A 21,328-nucleotide genomic window follows, 5' to 3' on the forward strand; every position below is an offset into this window, starting at 1 on the left:
CCTGCTCTCCGTGGTCTTCCTCGGCCAACCCAGCCCCACGGCCGTGCATTAGCCAGCCCCATGGCCATGCATTAGCCCACCAGACCCTCGCTGGGCGGCTGTTACGTGCCAGGCTTGGTGCTCAGTGCCTGGGATGCGTGGCAAAGACAAGACAAGCTCTCTGCCCTCCACACATCCTCCTAGGGAGGGAGAAGACAGAATTGGTTTTGAAAACAGGCAAATTCTGGATCTGAATGCCTGCTTCCCACTTATTACCCAGGACAAGGCGTTTGTTCTAAGCCTCAGTTTCCCCACCAGTAGACTACACAGCTTTACTCATAGAGCTGATACTGGGATCCAAGGGGACTAGAGACGTGAGCACCCAGAGCCAGGCTGCATAAACAAAGGCTGCTGGTAGCTCTGCCAGCTCCGGCGGGGAGCATACTGTGACTTCATCCCTGAGCTACTATGTGAAGTTTTCATGGGAACAGTAGGAAACAGTTTTGAAGAGTTTAAAATCCTTTGCCGATTAAAATATTACCCAATCTGACCCCCACACCTGGGAGTTGTCACAGCCCCACTGGATCCTCCAACTTACAAAGATACCCTTGCCCCCGCCCCCAGATACCCCTCAAGGTCGTGGGGTGGGAAGGACAGCACACAGATGGCGCCCAGCACCATGGTCTCTAGGGCCTTTATTCAGGAAGGTACAGGGCGTGTAAAGTCTGTTTGACAGGCACGCTGCGAGGGTCTGTAACAGCTCGGTTTTCTCCAAAGGTGTGGCAAGGAGAGGGGTGCAGAGGAAAGGAGAACACCTGGGGGAGTCTTCCTCTCCAGAAAAAGGCACTGGCAGGGGGTGAGCACCTTGCTTCTTCCTAAGCAAGGGCCTGAGTTATATACACACGGGGGTTGACCAGACGCAGAGAAACTCAAAGCTAAATACAGCTAACGGTGGAGAGTCCATGGGGAGTAGGGAGGGGAGGGGGACAGTAGCCAAAGCTACATCCGGGCTCTTTCCACTGGGTGGGAAAAGACGTTCAGAAAGAAGGCAGAGCTTTAAAGGAGAAACAACATCCAGCCTCTCAGACTTAGTGTTTTGTGCAATTGAAAAACCCACAAAATAAATATAACTTAAAAACCTCTTACATGATACTGAAAGCACATTTGGGACAAGCAGTTGAGAACCCACCCTCCACTGCTGAGCAGTGCTGAACCTCAGGAGCCCCAGGGCCCCACGGGGCCACCCACTCGTGTGCAGGTGTGCACACCTCGGCCCTCCCTCCTGACACCTGCAGGGCCAGGACCCAGGGGGTCCCCACCTGGACGGGGCTGGCTGGGGGGAGGTTTCCAGACTGCCTGAATCCCATTCCAGGATCCATCCATCCCGCTTGGACAACAGAGGAGTGTGGGACAGCGGGGAGAATGGGGTGCGAGAGAGGAGGTGTGCAGGAGAAGTAGCATGGGAAATACAAACCCCTCAAACCCCTAAGTAATAGAATAACCCCACAGAGATACCACTTTCTACCATTCACATATATACTTGTCACCCAAAGCAAAGAACTGCCGAGAGGAGGCCCTCTGGGGCACCTTTAATGAACAAATTACTTGTATATTAGCACACTGTTTGCAAACAACTGGCGTCTGCTTAAAGTGCTTGGAAAGTTTGTTCTCTTCAATTGGTTAAGCTGGTCCCCTGTAATTTTTGTTCATAGCATTATTTTGCTTAACAAACATTTTTTTCATAGATAGAATGAGGGTAACTCGGCCAGCCCCTAGTGGGGCTTTACATCTGAACTCATGATGTCCCAGGCAGTTGCAGCACAGACCCCCGGGGTCCCTTCTGACCCAGCTGACCACAGCTCCCAGACTCCGAGCTGACTTGGGCACTTTTGCCTTCTAGGGTCACGTGGTGTCACAAGCTCTCTAGTGCTCAGCCAGGCGGGGGTGTGACCTTTAGCAAGTCAGCCCACACTGGAGCTCACTGCTGTTTTGAACAAGAGCCAGGAAGTTGAAAAGTGATTTCCTTTTTTAAAATCTGTACTTACACATCCTCATGTGTCCCACCCTCTGCCCCCACCAACTGTCACTCACCCAGGATGAAAAGGGAAACGTAAGTCACGTGGGCAAGTTGACAGTTCCCTCAGAGACCCTGGGGTGACAGGGGGCAGCCCAGGAAGCCCCCCCTGTGGACTGGTCCTCCAGGCACACACACCTGGGGACACACCCACTCCACGTGTCCCTGGAGCATCTCCCTGCAGAGCAATGGGTCCAGCCTCCTGCAACACTGGTGAGCAACTGGGCCACAGCACCAACTGGCCACAGAGCTGGAGTTTTGTTCTTTAAAAGTCATGTGAGATTTACATCCTTCTCAATAATACAGACCTACTTGCTTTACAACTAAAATATGGATTACAAGTGGTTCCCTATGAATCTTCAAACAACCTAGTAACCCCAGGAAGAGATGCCTGGCACCGTCCACATATTCTGGAAGCTGCCCACACCACATTTGGGAAATGGGTCTAAGCCCTCCAGGTTGCTATTTCAGGGGGAAAATGATGCCAGTGAGCCAATGGCCTGCTTCCTCCTTGCTCAGTACTGGCCTGAGGCTCTGCCCCCATAACTGCTGGACACTCTGGGTTTCATGAGAGCCCCGGGTGTGCATCAGGGGGACCAGCTGGCACTAGGAAGCGGGGAGGTGAGAGGACAGGAGAGGAGTGTCCTCTGCAGGTTCTGTCTTCCCTTGGGGCTGCCTGGGCCCTGGCCCGCTGCCATCCAGCCCTCAGGACCTCTCAAAGTAAGGAGGGGAGTGGGAGGCACAGGTGGAAGGCCCTGGGGGTCAGGGGACATCTCTGAAAGCTCAGGTTTGCCGCGTGTCCCCCTGAACTCATGCCAAGACCACAGAAGGAAGAACAAAGCTCCGGCCTGTGCCCTCCCAGGAAGCTCAATGTCAAGGGCACAGTCAAGTTGGACCTGGGACTTTTGGATTCCGGGTCTATCCCAGTGCTGGGGTGTTTCAATACCCAATGGGAGGGGTCCCTGCTTTGGCAGACCTACAAAGGCCACCAGGGCATCTCTAGGAGTCCCTCAGCTGATAAGCAGAGAGTCTTTCATTCACGGCCGACATTCTGTTCCCAGTGGTTTTGTGCCCCAAACACCAGAAAGCCTGGCAGCAGGCCACCACATCCAGAGCAACAGTTAGCCCATCCCCAAAGGGTAAGGCAGACACAGGCCACACCTAAGAGAGCCATCATCCGCACCAGCCACCAGGGGGCAGCAGGCCCCCACAGGTAACCTGCCCAGAGGCTGGGGTGCTCTTCTGTTAGGGTCCCCTCTGGAGCCAGGAACTCCATGGCTGCCTGAGCCTCCCTCCAGCTCTAGACCCTACTGGCCTCCCAGCAGGTGGCCAAGCCTGGGTTTGTGCATTTCTCTGCTAGTAGGAGATCCTACTGACAAAGAAAGTGGAATCCCCAGCTCCAAGCCCTTCAATTAGGAAGTAACTAGAAAATCTCATCTCTTCTACAAAGTGTCTTGTAGTGCCGATCGATCAGGAGGGTCAGTTCCGGGGCTTGCACCCAGTGGGGGTGTGAAGGAAAAATTCAGAAGGAGAAGGAAAGCAAGGGCGAGAAGAGGCCAGGGCGGTGGGGAGGCGGGGCGGAGGGTGGCCTCAGGCGAGCGGGGCACTGGGGCACATTTCCGTCAGGATGTCAATGAGGTTGTTCAGGCCCGAGAGGTAACCATCCTCCCGGTTCCCTTCCTGCCACGGGACGTCGTGCTTCAGGGTCTGGCCCTCGGGCAGGGGCGTGGTTTTCCCAAAGTCGATCATCCACACCTTGGCCTGTTCCTTCTTGTCGTGGATGAAGAGGAGGGAGCTGCCGATGACCTGGAGGGGAGCAAGGAGATGAGGCCGGGAAGGGCCAGGCCCCGCCCTGACCTCACCCTGTTGCAGACCAGGCTCGGGAAAGCCAGAGACCTCAGTGTGAAGCGGGCAGAGCTGCACTCAGGTGAGGCCCAGAGCCCTCAGCTCCATGCCCCCATTCTCTCCTGGGCAGCTGAGCCCAGGAGGGTGGCCATGCCGAGGGCAGAGTACATGGGATCCAGAACAAGACCACCTTCGGTGTGAACAGAGCCAGGGAGGAACATCCAGGATGGCAGACCCTGTGTGTGTGTGTGGACGCTCACACGTGGGCCTGGGCTCCCCAGCAAGTCAGGGTCTTGTGAACCCCTCCGGGTACTGCTGTCAGTCCCCAGATCCTCTCTCTCTCAGGCTCCCTGGGTGCTGCCCTCTGCCCGCAGAGGGAGGCAGGAGCCCTGCTCCAGAGTGGCACCCCAAGACCTGCCCGCCCTTCCTGAAGATCTCAGGGTGGTGATGGAGGGCTACTTGGCTACTGCAGCAGCTCAGAGATCCTCGGGTGTGGGAGACACAAGTCCTGCCACAGCCACTCAGAACGGAGAGGCCCCCGCGGTCGGGAGGGAGAGGGAGGAGAGGGCGATGGTACCACAGCTCGCAGGCCCCGTGGCCGTCCTAGGGCACCTGGCAGATGGCTGCAGTGTGGTTCCCGCATGGAGTGAGGGGCCTGACCCGGCTGCAGTCAGCCTAAGGACGACCCTCGGGCTTGGGAGCAGGTCTGCTAGCGTGGGGGGCAGGCCCACCACTCAGGCAGGCACGCCCCGAGGTCATGGCCCACCACACAGCACAGGTCTCCGCCCCTGAGGACAAACGCCTGACACCTACCTCGTGGCACTTGAAGAAGGGAGAGATTTCCAGGGTGGCCCGGATGTCCTTCAGCCTGTCCCGGTAGGCAATCTGAGAACAGAAAGATGCCCAGATTTTTAAATATATCGGGGGGGGGGTGTGTGTGTGTGTGGTGGGGTTAGGTGTCATTTAGCCTGTTAAGAGTTACTGTCAGCGTGAGAGGGTCCTCACACTGATTATTTCAAGCTCCTCATCTAGAAATGAAAAAACTGAGGCCCCATAAAGGCAGGGCAGCTGGGGCCCTGGTCCCACGCTTCCTTTACTCCACACTGCTTCGTGACAGGAGGTGCTGGGGTGGAGGGGAGTCAGTTCCAGGAGCCCCTCGCACAGGGGTTAAGTCTATTCTGGAATGCCAGCAGTGTGGAGGCAGCACCCAGGGAGCCCGGTTGCCATGGTGCGAACTTCCTGACGCAAACTTCAGTGCCCTGAACTTTTGAAAAGAACAGCATGAAAGAGCCAAAGCCACAGATCTCTCTGCCAGTGGCTTCTCCGCAGAGCTGTGCTCGCCCTGGGGTGTCCACCCTCCCGGGGGGCTGCGAGAAGGGAAGCCTGTCGCACACAGGCACATAGGGTCCCCTCGACGCCCATGTGCAGCAGCGCCAGCCTGGGGCTCAGTGCCAGGAATAAACCTCTCTTGTCCAGGCACGGGCATCGTGCACTCTGTAGCAGCTCTACTGAGCTGGGGCACCTGTCCCACGACTGAGGCCTCAGCTATTACCACAGGCCAAAGTCTCTCGGCTGGAAAAGGCGGGAGGGAGACTGCCCAGTACCAGCCGGTGCTGAGTCTCCTTAGAGAAGGGCTGTCTGGGTCCAGCCCTCCTGCTCATTAGTCCTGGCGAGCCCGTGCAGGAGAAGGTGCCTCTCAGGAGGGCTCCAGGGCCCACCTCCCTGGTGTAGTCAAGTCCCTGATCATCACAGGGTGCCCTGTCCTTGGGGTGTGGGGGCTCAACACGCCCTACCTCACATGATCCCAGTGCTCAGAGCATCTGTCCAGCCTGCTAACTGCAAATGAAGTCATCTGTCACGAACCTCTGCCACCCACACCTCCAGGTTCAGAGAGCCCGTGAGTTCCCGCTGGGGAGGGTGATGAGACATCTCACCCCCGTCCCCCGCACACTTCCCTCCCTCAGTCTCAGCCTGGTGGAGCGCTGGCCAGGCCTGGAAGTGCAGGAACCAGCAGGCTGCAGGCCCCCTGGGTGTGAGCCCCAGCTCCCCTGCTTTCCTCGCTGTGTGCCCTTGACCACTCAGTTTCCTCATCTGTAAAATGGGGACAAGGATGCCGAGCCACAGCAGGCGGCTGCTCTGAGGGTTTGGTGAGCACTTGGTGTAATACTTGGCAGGCAGTGGGCGGGGTGCGGTGGTTGGAGGGGAGCTAGAGGAATACAGCCTTGGAAAGGACTGGTCTGAAGGGGATGGAGGCGTTCTGGGGAGCTGAGTTTCTGGCGAAGGGAAAAAGCAAGTGCATGTTCACCCGGCCGACAGGCTGACAACCACATCATCTCCCTCTCCACCTTCCAAGCAGAGGTTTGGGGCCAGCGTTTTCTGCATGGGTACCACGGCTCAGTCTTGGGCTGGGCAAGAACGTCCAGAGAAGGCCCCGCCCCCTTTGCGGGGGGGCACCCGACTCACCAGGATGTTCGGGTTCCCTTTAGTGAATTCTCTGAAGGCTTCAATCACCTGCTCCCTCGTTTTGGTCTTCTTGAAGTCCCGGTTCACAGAGCCGTCTTCTTTCTGAAAAGAATGACACCCACCCGGGAGGCAGTTCAGCAGACAGCCCACAGGTGGGCACTGCACACATCCCCCCACCCCATGCCTCAGAGCCAGGAGCCCCAAACTGACCCCCAGGCAGTGAGGTGCCCGTGTGCAGCACCAGGAGGCAGGCGCCGGACTGACCAGGCAAGGGGCGGTTAGTGGGACAGCACAGCAGAGGGGCGCCTGACCTGGGCCCTGGCTGAGGAGAGGGAGCGGTTGGCACCAGTGTCTCGGCCAGAGGAAGAGCATCAGGGAGGCCTGGAGCCTGAGGGGCGCCTGGGCCAAGATGCGGGAGCAGGGCCATGAGAGCTGCCCGTCCTGAGGGTCCCGAGTGTGAGCAGCGGGGCTCTGAGGGAGCCGTACGGGCCTCCGCTGCCCCTAGAGGCCCGGAGTGCCAGCACCGTGGAACCTGGGTGCCAGAAGGTCCCTGCTGCCCAGGGACACCCTTGCTCCCCACAGGAGAGAGAAGCCCCTTGCCCCACGTTCAGATTCCCTTTGTAATTATAAGTCTCTGACTTAGGTTCCCTGAAAGCCGAGGTTTAACAGCCCACCCAGCTCCCAGCCCCGCCCAGCACACAAAATGGGTCCATCTCCTGAGCCGGGTGCTATGTCTGTTCCAGGCAGACCAGGCAACACATGAGGGTAAATTAGCACCTCTGTGAGGAAATCTGTTCTTTAAGATCAAAGAGTGAGAAAGGATGTCTCTCCTAGGAGCGCCCAGACATGGGTCTGTGCACCCCAGGAGCTGAGCTTAAGGCTGCCTCTGCAAGAATGGGCAGGACCCTGGGCAGAGGGAGAGAGCAGTGGGCTGGGCCTTCCCCACCCCACACAGGGTCTCTGTAGGGGGGACTAATGGAGGGGAGAGGCTGATGGAGAGCTGGTAAAGGCAGCTGGCTTCTCTCAGAGCCCGAGAAGACGGGCTGGGGGCTGCTCCCACACAGCTGGAAATCAGACAGACCAGAAGATCCAGCTTGAGATGGAGAGAGAGGTAAGGGGGAAAGCAGACTGCTTCAGACAGATCCAGAAAGGAAAAGGAGCGCTGAGAGGAAGAGGATGTGCATATAACAGCACTGGACGCAAAAAACAGCAAAAGCTGACTTCAGAAGACAGGGGAGGGGCAAGCGGCTTTCTCAGCTCGTAAAGCAGCCGTCCCAGGGGCCACTGCCCAGCAGAAACTTCCACCCAATGCCATCTGCAGGGAGGCCACCCCGGCTTCACTCGCTCGGGAGTCATGCCCTATTCTGGGCAAGGGCCAGCCAACACGAGCCAAGAATGGACAGAGAAGAGAAATCCAAGAACGTTCAGGGACTGTCCTCCTCTGACAGGGATGGCTGCCTGAGACCGGGGGGCCAGCACCTCACACCATGCTGCTTGGGGCGAAACGCACGTCTGAGCAGACGCCCAGATTCAACAGCAAGGGCAGTGTCTGGGAGCCTGGCTCTGGGAAGAGCATTCTCAGGCCCTACTCAAATGAGTGAAGGGGAAAGAAAGGAGAATGAGGTGACTCGGAAGTTGGGGGGAGGCCTCGGAGAAGGCTCCCCAGAGGTGTTTGGTGACCCGGACGGAGCAGTGCCTAGTCCTGCCCGCCTGGGCAGACGACTAGGATGTCAAAGGAGCTAGCAGGCTCCCTCCCTTGCCTGCATCTCACTGAAAGTCCTCATTTTGGGACCCTGGGCAGAATGAGCCAACTCCCAGCCCTGGCATCCAGGCAGGGCCCTGCTGGGTGGGTACTCAATGCCGGGCATGGTCTGGACTGAAGGCAGGGTCATTGGCAGAGCGCTTACTGCTGGGCAGGGCTAGAAGGCACCCCTGCTCCAAGGCCCCAGCCCCCTCCACGGCCATCCCACCTCAGACCAAGGAGAAGGCCAATTTTCCCAAACGTCTGTCCCTGGGGCTGGCTGCCCATGCCCTGGCTCTGTACTGGGAGGAATCTTACAGCCTCTGAAGGACCCCTGGGGTGAATGTTGGTGGAATCCAATGACCCAGTCCTTTCCCATCCAGGAGCTGGGCGGCTCGGGCAGCTTCAGGCCCCACCTGGCCATCCTCACCTTGATGCCCTCGATCCTGAACCCGAGGGTGGCCGTGGAACTGATGGTTTCCCTCCACTGCATGTACCGCGGCTTGGTCACGGCCCGCTGGGCTTTCTCCTCCTCGGTTGGGGCCTCTGGGTCCACCTCAATCATCTTCTGGTACATGTCCTTCCGGAGGCTGGGCTTCTTCCGGGCCTTTGTGAGCTCCTCTTCCAGGTAGGTCCTGCGAGGGAAAGGAGGCCACATGAGGGCTGCTGGCTGGACTGAGGCCCATTGGCGCTTTGCCCAAGGGCTGCAGTCAGCTTGGCCAAGCCAGGCTTACGCAGGGCGAGCACACATTGAGTTGGGCTGGGCCTGGCTCTTGACAGAGACCGGGGCAGCCTTGCCTAACAGGGGCAACTTCATTCCAGGACCACTGGGAAGGCCTGACAAAGCCCAAGGAGCTCTTCCTTCTCGGGGAAGCTCACAGGACCAGCAGGGGAGGAGGAGGCAGGGCAGCTTAGGAGCTCGTCCAGCTGGGGTGAGGATGGGGAGGGGGCTGAAGGCAGGTCCATTCAGGGCCCAGCTTCCCTGCCCCCAGCGTCTGCCTGGGACCCTCCCAAGAAGTGAGGGCTTCGGAAGCTAGCACCTGTGTGGGTCTGGGAGCATGTTCTGTGCCCCTACCCGGCCCATCTCCCTGGTGCTCCTGAGGGCACTCTCTGAAGAGGGAACACCTTCTTGAGTGAAAAGCCCAGGCCAGAAGGCAGTCTCCGAAGGAGCCACAGTGCTGCAGGGAGAAGCAGACGGTGGGGAGGAGATGGGAGCCTCGGGGCTCCCTCTGCTACAGAAGAGACGTGCTGGGCTCTTTCTGCCTCTCGGACACCAGGTCTTGAGAAGACACAGTTAAGCAAACTGCTTCACCACCGCATCCTCTGCACAGGTGTTGGGGGCGGGGCAGGGGGGAAACCAGCGGACATAACAGAAGTGGGGACGGTACAGACTCTGGGCAGCCTGGCACTGAATTCCTGGCCCCAGGCCGCCTCCCTGACCCCCAGGGCCAATGGAGTGAGTCAACTCCCCTGCTGCACACCCCAGGGCCAACGGGGTGAGTCACCCCCCTGCTGCACATCAGACGCCCACCTTCCTCCCTGCTCCTATTTCAAACTCCCCGTCACCCCCACAACGAGCTCAGCTGCTGTCTGTGACCCTTCCTGAGACAGAAATCTGCAGTGTCAGTTGAGTAGAGGGAAGTTTTCTCCCCGGGGCCAGTGTGGGTAGACACTGCCCACGTGGTGGCCTGTGACAACCAGCCTGACCTCCGCTCACCATCTGTCCTGGGGGGCTTTGCTCCATGGCCACCCACCTCTAACCTGCCAGTGTGGGACCCAGAACACAGTAGTCAAATCTAAATCTATTAAAAAGTTTCCAGAACCACTGGACCAACTCTTAACAAGAAAGAAGCAAATCTTTGGGTGTGAACTTGGGCCTGGTCATTTAGGGCCTTCCAGAGAGTGATGAGGGCTCCCTGGGTAGCTCAGCTGGTAAAGAATCTGCCTGCAATGCAGGAGAGCCTGGTTTGGTTCTTGGGTCAGGAAGTCCCTCTGGAGAAGAGATAGGCTGCCCACTCTAGTATTCTTGGGCTTCCCTGGTGGCTCAGACGGTAAAGAACCTGCCTGCAATGCGGGAAACCTGGGTTTGATCCCTGGGTTGGGAAGATCCCCTGGAGGAGGGCATGGCAACCCACTCCAGAATTCTTGCCTGGAGAATCCCATGGACAGAGCCTGGCGGGCTACAGTCCATGGGGTTGCAAAGGGTGGGACATGACTGAGCGACTAAGCACAGCACAGCACAGGGAATGATGAAAACCAAAAGGAGGTGGTCTGCCTTGGTTGTGCCCTCTACACACACACATGCATACACACACCACTATATGTACGCCCATGCACACAAACACTACTGTGTACAAAGCCAGGTCAGCGATGATGAGAGCTCCAGGGCAGAGGCTGTGGGCAGGAGGCCTCTGTGTGGATTTGTGTCGTGCTGGCCTGTGTGTGTATTTGTGTGTGCGGTGTGGAAGGGGCTGCCCTCCCAATGCTCCCGAGTGCACTGCAGGGGCCTGCAGGGCGGGTGGATGGGTGCGCTTCTGCAAAGATTTCTCAGTAGCTCCTTAAATAGGAAGCAAGCCTCAATGTCAAATCCCTTTCCACACAGGGCTTTCTTCAAAAAGGGACCCGCGCAGCTCAATCTGGGCAGAGCTGCTCACCTTCCAGGGAGGAAAGGAGCTGGGCAAATGCCCACAAGGGTCATGAGCCGGGTGGTGGGGTCAGGGGTCCACTGAGGGTGTCCTGACACTGGCCCAGCCCACCTCGCCCACCCCCACAGGAAGGTCACGCCTCCATGTCACGTGGAGGAGCAGAGGCTGAGGGGAGAAGCCACAAGATGAAGCAGAGGGAGGGCTCCTCTCAGGAAGGCAGCCGGCCCATGGGGAGCCAACAGGTGACACACCAAAGCCACCCATTCCCACCACCCTCTCCAACCTGCTTCCACAAGGGCAGAGATGCTACAGGCAGCTCGGTCTCTGCCTGCCAGTCCCCGGCCCGAACATCAGGAAGACACCCCTGATTCTCCAGACACAGAGTTATAGGTTAAATCGAAGAAAACTCCCTAGAGCAAAGCAGGCTGATGTCCTTGTGGAACCAGGGTCCCAAGAACGCCCCTCGTTAGGACGCCACAGTTGCCTCCATCACCCTTTCCTCAGGCTCCACCACAGCTGAGGCTCAGACTGCTGATCGGTCCTTCCACCACGTGACAAGTCTGTGATGAGTCTGAGCCCCTCCTGCTGGGGATGCAGGGTCTGTGGTGGCCCCGGCTCCAGCCTCCTCCCTCTTGACAACCACAGAGCCCCTGGGCAGGGCCAAGCTGCAGCCCAGGCTAGACTGGCAGTCAGAGGCCTGCTGCAGAGGTGGGCGGTGTGTCTATCTGGCTGCGTGGCCCTGACGAGTCCCTTAGCCTCTGGTGACAAAAGCCTCCTGCCCCAGGCGGACCTGAGGCCCATCTGCCAGGATGGCTGTACGAGGTCTTCAACACTCGGAGCACAGAAGGGCCCTCCACACTCAGGACCCAGGAGACAGGGAAGGTGGGGCTGGAGGGGGACTGGTTTGGGGGAGGCCTTTCTCTTTCCCTCCACTCGGGCCCTCACTTGCCCACACTCTGTCTCCAAGCTCTGCCCAGGACTGAGCTAACTGTGTCCCAGCCCTGCTGGTGGCTCCCGAGAGCCCTGGGTGCAACGGGACAGGTGGCAGAGAGAGTGGGCAGCCCTGGTGAGAGGGGGTGGCTCCTGTCCCCCACAGCCTGCCACGGAACAGACGGACACACCGGCAGCCTTTCGGGACTGACTGGCCACACGTTCTTCCCACGGGGTGTACTTTTTTTGGCCGTGGTCTGGCTGTACAGCCATCAGAGTTTTTATGTGTCTCCCCTTGAGAGGGTGCTTCCTAGTGCATCGCACGAGCGCCTTCCAGGCACAGAAATTAAGACTCTGGAGAAGAGCAGTGGCCAAGAGGTAGCTGAAGGGATGTTCTCCCCGGTGGGCTGGAGATGGTAAGACCCCTGGATGGAGGGAGGAAGAAGGCTGGGAGGCTGGGGACAGTGCCAGAGCAAAGACTGGGACCTATACTTACCCACCCCTTCGTCCCCGCCCTCGGGGCAATGCCAAAGGGACATGGCAGGCCAGCCTGCAGGGTCTGATTTTATGACACAACTCCCAGGAGGAATGAAGAGGGAAAGAAAACTGACCGGCTTGCCTGCTTCTCTCCTGCACGCACGCACGCACGCACACACACTCACACACATTCCTCTTTCTCAATCTCCTCTTTTAAGAAGTAAAACTGCTTAAACCATCCAAAGCAAACACAGGCTCCAGCTGTGAGCTCTGCGGCTGGGAACCTGGTCTCCCCAGAGAGCAGCGGGTGGGATGGAGGAGCCGGCGTCTGGCCGCCTCCTCTCGGCACCTGCAGCTGGGTGGCTCTCTGAGGCCTGCGGGGACTTCCCCACCCGCTGCCCTGCTGGGGAGAAGGAGCTACTCTGTGACTCCTAAGTTGAGATGGTCAGAGTCTGAGAGATGAGGAAACCCGACCAGCAAAGAAGGGCTGGCGGCCAGGTCTCAGGGCCACCCCGTCTCCTCCAGCCCACTCCTCCTGTCTCCTTCCCTCCTGGGTCCTGTCTGGGCAGGGTCTGGGGTGGGGTGGGGGGACCCAATTCCACATACAGGCCGCCCACGTGCCCATCTGGCCATGTGTCCTGCCCCTGACCCGGGAACACACAGCTGCCAGGCTGAGGCCACCACCAGCCCCAGTCCAGGAGGCAGCAAGCTGGTGCCTGTTGTCAGGGCCTCCTGTGCCCCTGGACTTCTCCATTGCTCCCTTATGGCAGGCTCGAGTCTTTTGGCAAATCAACATGATCTACTGACCAGTCCCTTCTTCCCACTCACCGGCATGGGGACAGGAGTAGGAGAATGGGATAAGAAGAGCCTCTCCTCCAGTTGCCCCCCTGGTGACCCATGTAACAGGAAGCCGCCCCCGCTGCTCGCCCCAGCAATCCCGCCTGACCAAACGGGCAGCCCTCTCCGTGGGGAGGCTCCGCACTCCTCCAGTTTCCCCTGGGTCCCTGGCTCACTGAAGAAGGAAAGGGGTCGTCCTGGGCAGAGCCAGTCTCCCAGTCCCCTCCGCACATATGCGAGATGGCCAGGGTGGGGTCCACCCAGACCCCTGGCCTGTCCTCGCACACACGAGGCCTCAGAGACAGCCCAGAAAGCCCCCGCCTCCTGGGATCCCTGAGCGCCGCCCTGCCCAGTATCTGCTGCCCGGCCAGCTGGGTGCCAGGAGTGGGCGGCCCCGCCCCAGAAGCCCAGCTCACCTGACGCCCATCTTGCAGTCCATCACGCACGGCGAGTCGAAGTCAGCCAGCAGGTCGTCCATCTGGTTGTAGCGCTCCCCGTCCTTGACCACGTCCCCATGGTAGGCAGGCACGAAGGGCTTCAGCACGTCGGCCATCAGCCTGTCCAGGCAGCGCTGCTCCGACTCACAGTGCTTCTTCAGGATCCTGCCGTTGGCAGCCGCCTTGAAGCTCCCTGCGGAGCAAGGTGGGAGGAGACCCTGGGTCTCTGGCCCGGGCCGTCCCTGCCCTGACCTCTGACCCTGCACACATGCCCTCCATCACGGGATGCTGCGGGGTTGGCTAAGCACAGGGCTCAGGGCGTGCCCAGGTCCCTGCTGGTGGAACGAGCCCTTTAGGGGGAGTAGGGGCAAGTCCCAGTCTCCCCCACACCCAGACGGCAACTCTGGGCTGGTTCCCTGACTTCCCAGACCCTAGGCTCCTCCTCTGAAGTTGGAAGCAGAGCAATGCTCACAGCTGGAGGGTGAGCAAGGCTAGTAGAGGTCTGGGCAGGACCTACATACCCCCTCTATGTGATTTCTACCGCCCACCTCACCATTGACCCTTCCCAGCCATGAAGGTGTCTCCTTCTCAGTGGAGAAGCCCTGAAAGGATGGAACTTAGTGCCAGGACAGGGAGACTGGCAGAGAAGTGGGGACCCCACACTTCTGAGCCACACCCTCAGCCAAGTATTGAGGAAGGGTGTCCATCGGCCTGCCTTGAGCTAAGCCAACGTGGTTGAGGATATAAAAAAATGTCAGACCTTGTGCTGCCCTGAAGTCCACAGGCAGCCGCTGAAAACCCCCCTGATGATGGATGGATCATTACAAAGGATGATGCATGACAAAGGGCCACGGCTAGTGGGCTAGACAGCTCTAGACGCCCTCTCCTGTCACTGAGGGCCACCTGGAGACCTCATGGCCAGCCCAGGGCCTGGCCACTGCAGCCAGCACTCCACACCGTCTAACACTCGTGGAGCGGCCTGCCTGTCTCTCCCACCAGCTACAAGTCTCCTCTGGGGCAGACACTGTATCTGCATTTGTGCAGCTACCCAAGGAGTACGGTGAGGTGAGCATACAATAGGCACTTGGGGAAGCAGCTGGCTTTGTCTCTTTGTCCAGGGTGACAAATGGCAGGCGAGCTAAAAAGATGGATGATTTTGTTTTATTGAGTTAAAAGGAAAGATTGAAAGAGACAGCGACTGAAGGGGGAGGTGTGTGATTGTGAAGGGGTGACGCAGACTATGGACAGGACGACAGTCACGTGCATTTTCAAGGCAGTGTTAGGGCCCTTCTCGTGGAGAGCATCTCTGTTCGGAACCTTGAACTCCCGGAATATCCAGGGCCGCCCCCGGCACGTGCTGGTTGCCTCCCCGGAGAGCCAGGCGCCCCGGGAGAGCTGCAGCTACCTGCGTGTCCTGCCAGCTGGATCCAGGGGTACTTCTTCTTGAAGGACATGACAAACGGAGACCAGTGCACCATGTTTTTTATTTTCCTCCATGATTTGCTCTAGAAACAAGCAAACGAAAAACTCAGCGTTAGAAGCAGAACTACTACTTTCTGATTAGGATGAATTCAAAGCCAGGCAAGCTCTGGCCACAGGACGAGAGGTGAGTGCCACGCCCACAAAGCAGGCGGCTCCGAGGACCTCGCCTCCAACATCTATGTGGCATGTATCTAGGGGGCTTTGCCCCTTTGTACAAACAGGCTGAGCAAAACACCCCGAGTCAAGGGGACAGGCTCCGACACGGTCTGAGAACAAAGGGCGGGGGGGCAGAGATTCTCTATCCAGGGCTGACCCTACCCCATGCCACGCCCCTGTCAGGGGACAGCTAAACCCACACTGCCCTTCTTCGTGCCCCTCTCGAGGCTTCAGTTTCTTCATCTGTCTAGGGAGGGTTCAGTTGGTCCCCATGCTCTTTGGATCGGTGGACACTCTAGGACTCTGGAAAATGACCTCTCTCATCCCAACAGCAAGGGCTCGTAAGGGGAAGACCAGAGAGGTTATGGTCGCCCCGCAGCAGCGTGCCATCTCACTCTGCACTGGCACAGGTGGCAGCAGCAGAGGCAGCTCTCGCCTATGAGAGGTGTGAGGAGACTTTAAAGGGAATTCCCCAGGGACTGCAGTGCCGCCAAGGCTTTGGTGTCCACAGGGGTGAGCAAGCCCGTGAGACTCCCTCTCCACTGTACTTCTCCTTCTCAGGATGTTTCTTAATTGAGCACCTTACTTTATTTTCTCAGCAGCATGGTAATCATTGTCCTTTCGATTTGCAGAACCCCAGCCTCAGACAAGTAAGTAACATAGTAGCATTTAAACCCTCACCTACATGACTACTTTTTTAAAAAATCCTTTTTATCCCCAGCAATAAACATTTCTCTGTATAAAAATACCCCTAAGTGAACCTTAATAAGAATGGGTTGTAGACATGAAGATCAAGTGTTTTGAGCCCCTGAAGAGGGTGATGAGAAATGAACTGAGAAGCATTTCAAGTTCCTGAGAAGTGGATCCCTGAAGCAGCAAAACCACAGACAGTAAACCCCCAAGACTCTTTGCTGGGAAGGGGAAGCTGGGAATTCTGCAGAAGAGGGGGTCCTGCTTGGACAGGGCACCCTGGAGAGGCAGCTCTTCCTTTCCTGTCCTGCACCATCTGCCAGCAGCCACCCAGAGGATGCTGAATGGACTCCCCAAGGGTAAATCAAGGTTAAATTGGTCTCCTTTGTTTTTTTCTCCATGGTGAGACTCAGCTACTTCTGTCATCAAGTTTTCAAGTTAAAATCTGTTTAAGGAGAAAAATTCTTCCCTACGTGAACCTGCCAATGTTTGCCCCATCCCAGAAACCCTCGCTCTACTGTCAAGACCTATTCTATCCTTAAGTGAGGGCAGTGCTGTCCGGCCACATGACAAAGGGCTGGCCTCATTGACAAGGGTGTTTTTCCTAGGTCCTTCTGATGGAGATCACCAAAGAAGGCTAAGGAAAGCCAGTGTTTCTTATCTAAGCACCCAGAAGGCTGCATAAATACTCAGGGCAGACAATGCATGAGGGCAGCAATGGGAAAATCTAGTTACATGAGACAACAAATCAAGTGATGGCCTGTTCGACCCAGGGGGAAGACGTTTAGGTGGGTCCAAAAGAAAAGTGCATAGCGGTCACCACCTTCTGATCATACTCCTGCAACAGAACTCAGAGGGGCCAAGGGGCCGACAGGTTCAGAGCCGGGTCGGAGGTGGGGGAAGGTACAGTGTTCTCCAACCCCATCCTATACCACTCCCCCGTAAGAGGTCAACTAAACCCACACTGACCTTTTTTTTTTTTTTTGGCCTTGCAGGCTTAGCTGCTCCATGGTATGTGGGATCTTAGTTCCCTGACCAGAATCGAACCTGCATCTCTCACACTGAAAGTTGGGTTCTTAACCACTGGGACACCAGGGATGTCCCCCCACATTGCCCTTTTTCACAAATCCTCTTGGGGCCTCAGTTTTCTTATCTGTCTAGGGAGAGATGGACAACTGGTCCCCCATGCTCTTTGGTCCTGTGGACACTCTGCTGCTGCTGCTGCTGCCGCTAAGTCGCTTCAGTCGTGTCTGACTCTGTGCGACCCCATAGACGGCCGCCCACCAGGCTCCCCCGTCCCTGGGATTCTCCAGGCAAGAACACTAGAGTGGGCCATTTCCTTCTCCAATGCATGAAAGTGAAAAGTGAAAGTGAAGTTGCTCAGTCATGTCTGACTCTTCACGACCCCATGGACTGCAGCCTACCAGGCTCCTCTGTCCATGGGATTTTCCAGGCAAGAGTACTGGAGTGGGGTGCCATCGCCTTCTCCATGTGGACACTCTAGAACTCTGAAAAACGACCCTTCTCACATCCCAAGATGAAGGGCCCCTCAGAGAAAGACGAGAGACCCTGATCTGCAGATGTAGTAATAGCAGAGAACCCAGGAAGGAGTGTCAGCTGCCAGGGTGGGGCTGGGGGTGGGCTGATGCAAAGGCTGAGGCCTGCTGGGAAGGCAGGCTGACCCCCAGAGGCGGTCTAAGGGCAGACTTGAGGGGGCAGAAGACTCCTGAAGGGAGCGGGGCCTGTGAGAACAGGGGCCCAGGACCGGGGTTTAGAGGAACTGGGCCATGTGTGCTGGGAACATGAGCTGGAAGCAGTGGTTGATAAGGGCGAGTAGGCAAGACCGGCTCTGGATGTCGGGCTGAGATGGTTGGACTCAGGGGACTGTGGTGTGGGGGAGACCTGGCTCCATCCACTCCTCACCGACCTGGGACATGTTCTGGACCCTTGCTGAGGCCCTATTATCTTACCTGTAAAATGGGAATAACACATAGCTTCCTTTGGTCCCAGGAGGTAAAGCCATTAGGAGCTCACAGGCACAGAGGTGTTTGTGGAAGAGTCTTAGTGGTCTGAGTTCAAGAAGAGTGTCCTTGAAGCCACCCCAGGAATAGTCAGTCTGGAGATAAGTTTACTAAAGAATAAAGGCCATGGAGCTGGGGCTGGGCCAGACCCACCCAGTTGGGATGTAGCTCTTTGGGGACCCACCGGGACCCACTGGGCAATGGGCCTGGGACGCAAGAGGCAGGAGGAAACTGATGCTGGCTGAGAAAAGCCAGGCTCCGGCCCAGCAGGGGCATCTGAGCTGTGAAACCTCTAGGTCCAGGGGTCTAAAAAGCAGGAGGGTGCTCCAGGGCAGGGGTCCTCTGATGGCTTATGGGACCCAAGAGCCTCCCAGCATGGCTGAGCTCTAAGTAAATAGGACCTTTTTCTGGGTAGCTTCCCTTTTCCCACACCTCCTCCACAAGGAAGCAATTCTTCAACGTGAAAATGGGCCCCACGTGGCCAAGGCCAGAGAGCCCGCCCCTTCCAAGGTGGAATATTCCACTGGGCCGGGTGTGCACACCAGGGGATTTCTCAACTGCGCTGGCAGCAGCACGCAGGGGATTTTCCTGTGGTTTTAAATAGCAGCACCCAGGCCGTGCCTAAGGTCGATGCCAAACATTAAACAGAAAAGCAGATCCCGGTCCAGGCCCAGGAAAGGAGGCTACAGGGTGATCATAGTCCTCCCACCCCCAGCCCATAGGAGCGGAGAGAAACAGAAAGGTGGGAGGTCGCAGAGAATCAGTTCCCCTACGATGATGCCGGAGACCCCAGCACCCATCCAGGGACCACCTGCTCCAGGGAGAAGCCATGTCGCAGGCAGCCGGTTCCAGAAGGCAGGTGGGGGCTAGCAGTCTCCCTCTGAGCCCCTCGCTGGAGGAAGCCACAGTTCTCAGAAGTGGAGGCCAGGCCTCTCCCCCCACCCAAGACAGGAGGCCAACAAGACAGGAGAACAGCCCGACAATCTGGAAGAATTCCATCTCGAGGAGTTGATCATCTTTTCCCTCCGGGGAGAGCCTCAAGAGCGTCAGTCACTGGAATCAGACCACAGCCCCAGGTCTTGAGCTTCTTGAGCCTAGCTGTGTCAGACACACAGGCAGCCCTCACAGGCCTTGAAAGTGGTGTGGCCGAGGGTGCCTGGCCCTTCCTCCAGGGCAGCGCTGGCTGCCTGCTAATCTCGCTGGCTCCGGTCCTCCATCACCTCCCAGTCACCAGGGCTCTCTGGACACCCTCCGCTGACCCTCCCTGGAATGCCCCCGAAGCTCCACCTGCCTGACACGCCCCCTGACCTCTCTGGGCGGCAGAGTCCTTACATGTCAATCTGAGAAGCCAGCTAGCTGAGTCAGGCAAGCTCAGCTCTGATGCACTCCTTACTCACACCAGATCTGGAACCGGCTTAACTAAATGGATAAGCTGGGGTGTTCCCCTCCAGTCTGCTGAGCATGACAGAGCAAAGGGGACGGCTCTCAGAAAGTGCCTGCAAGCTGGCATCGTCTGTCGTCTCACCAGGAGGGCTCATTTCCCTAGACGTGCAACAGGATGGGCGCCAGCCTACCCCAGCACTGACTCATCGCTTATAGGCTCTCACTATGTGACAGGAGCTGGGCCGGGCGCTTTACGGCCTCATTTCTCATCTTCAAACAGCCCCATGGTGGACAGGAGTCCACCTCTGGAAGATGAAGAATCTTACTAGTTGAATTGTTTCCCACTCATTCCACTCTCCTCCCAGCCCCAGGTGCCAGTTCATCCTGGGAACCCCACACCAAGCTACCAACAGCAGTGTCTATCCACAAGCAGGGCCCCTCCCAGCCCAGAGCATGGACGAGGTGACGGGGACAGAAAATCGGGCGGGAAGGACGAGATTTCTTCACGGCGGTTCTCCTGGGCAGCCAGGGCACAAGGCTGCTCAAGGGGAGGGGATGTTCAGGCTGCTTCTTCAGCAGATGGGCCCAGAGTCTTTGGGAGATGCTCCACGACTGACCACTAAAACCCCAGACAGGTCTCACTCTGGAGCTGGGCAGGGACCACTTCCAGCTTAGCCACCAAGTGACACTGGGCTCGCCCATGAGTCAGATCAGACCAGACAATCGTTCCTAGACTGTGGCTGGGATCCTGCACTTGGGATGTTCTTGGGCGGCATTCCAAGGGGAAAGCGAGCCCCACAAAGCTGATGGCCTGTCAAGCAAGACAGCAGGGGGCGGGGGGCGGAGGCGCCCATCTCTCACTTTGATTCTGTGCTGGATGTAAGTCAACTGCAGGCTGGAAGTAAGGTTCCTCGTGGGCTTGGATGACCTGGCTCCACAAATCCCTAGATGACTGCCTGCACGCCTGGGCTAAATAAGCACTGGTCTGGATTCTGCTCTGTTTTCTTACCTGCATGCAGGGCTGGAGGGCCTTCTGCTGACGTTTGCTACAGCCCTGACCTTGCTCTGTGAGAGGCAGGGTCTTGCTCTCTACTCTGGCTGCACAGGAAAAGGCGCAGAACCCTAATGCACCCAGAGAAGTTCAGGAGGATCGGAAAACAGCGAGCCCCAGCGGGCAGAAGCTGGTCCTTTAAGACTTAAGAGATGAGTGGTGCTCTGACACTGCTCTGGCTGGCTCCCTCCCTTCACACCTGAGCTCAAATATTCAGAGAATGTGGAGAGGGATTTGCAGTGGGAGAGAAAAAAACCACCAACAACAAAACCCCAACCCTCTTCAAGCTTGAGGTGACAGCAGTCACCTGGAAAGGGAGCTTCAGAACCTGGCAAACATGCGCCGAGCCCTCTCCAGCCTCTAGGTGCCTTTGGAAGGCTCGGGGCCTAACACAACCTGTCTCACTTTTCCCTCCCGAAGATTCCAGGCCTCAGGGCAGATGTGAGTTTACTCCTTATAGGCGACCCCTCCACCCAGCAAACGAGCCTCAGAATGCCCGGGACAGCCCTGGCCAGGAAAGCTGCTCCTCACCCCCACTCTGGCCTAGACTCCAATCACCCGGAGCCCTTGAGAGCCCAACGTGGAAACGATCCACTGGCCAGTGGGGCTGCCGGGGCCCCAGGGAGGAAGCCTGGGCAGCGTCTCTGATTCTGTGTTTATCCAAGCTTCCCAATGATGCTAATGGCTCCTGGGCAAACGCCGCCTTCCGGATGGTTCCCTCAGCCAGTTATCTGCCTCGTGCTGCATGGAACATTGCCTTAAGACAAATAAAAGGGCTAAACAGGATGACCTCAAAGCTGGGCCATCAAACAGGCAAGAAGGACTCGTGGAGATGAAGAAGAGAAAGATGAAGGAGGGAAAGCAGGGACCCAGGGCCAAGGCTAGGGGATGAGGGGGCCTCCGGCCACCCTACCCACAGGATGCTTCAGCTGCCGTCAGGATCGGCTGCATGATACACAGGGCCCAGTGCAAAGCAAAATTCAGGCCCTGGGTCCAGAACTTGTTAAGAATATCAGGATGGGGAGGCATGGCATGCACCAAGCGTGGGGCCCCTTTGAGGGCCCTTGGGGACTGCATGCTCTCACTCCCCCGGGAGGCCGGCCCTGCCTCCTGGGGT

The 21,328-nt window shown here is 57.7% G+C and overlaps 1 protein-coding gene across 1 annotated transcript in view; it reads right to left on the reverse strand.

Moving 5' to 3' along the window:
* Positions 1-657: 657 nt before the first annotated feature.
* The window catches only part of ITPKB (inositol-trisphosphate 3-kinase B), a 105,311-nt gene continuing 84,640 nt past the window's right edge, over positions 658-21,328 (reverse strand). The window contains exons 3-8 of the mRNA XM_015099179.3: positions 14,834-14,933; positions 13,408-13,621; positions 8,533-8,737; positions 6,362-6,463; positions 4,712-4,783; positions 658-3,859 (exon numbers count right to left, since the gene is read on the reverse strand). Of these exons, the coding sequence (XP_014954665.3) occupies positions 3,644-3,859; positions 4,712-4,783; positions 6,362-6,463; positions 8,533-8,737; positions 13,408-13,621; positions 14,834-14,933 (909 nt within the window). The 3' untranslated portion in view covers positions 658-3,643. The remainder of the gene's footprint in view (positions 3,860-4,711; positions 4,784-6,361; positions 6,464-8,532; positions 8,738-13,407; positions 13,622-14,833; positions 14,934-21,328) is intronic.

The sequence above is a fragment of the Ovis aries genome, chromosome 12, assembly GCF_016772045.2.
Source record: "Ovis aries strain OAR_USU_Benz2616 breed Rambouillet chromosome 12, ARS-UI_Ramb_v3.0, whole genome shotgun sequence".
Classification (NCBI taxonomy): Eukaryota; Metazoa; Chordata; class Mammalia; order Artiodactyla; family Bovidae; genus Ovis; species Ovis aries.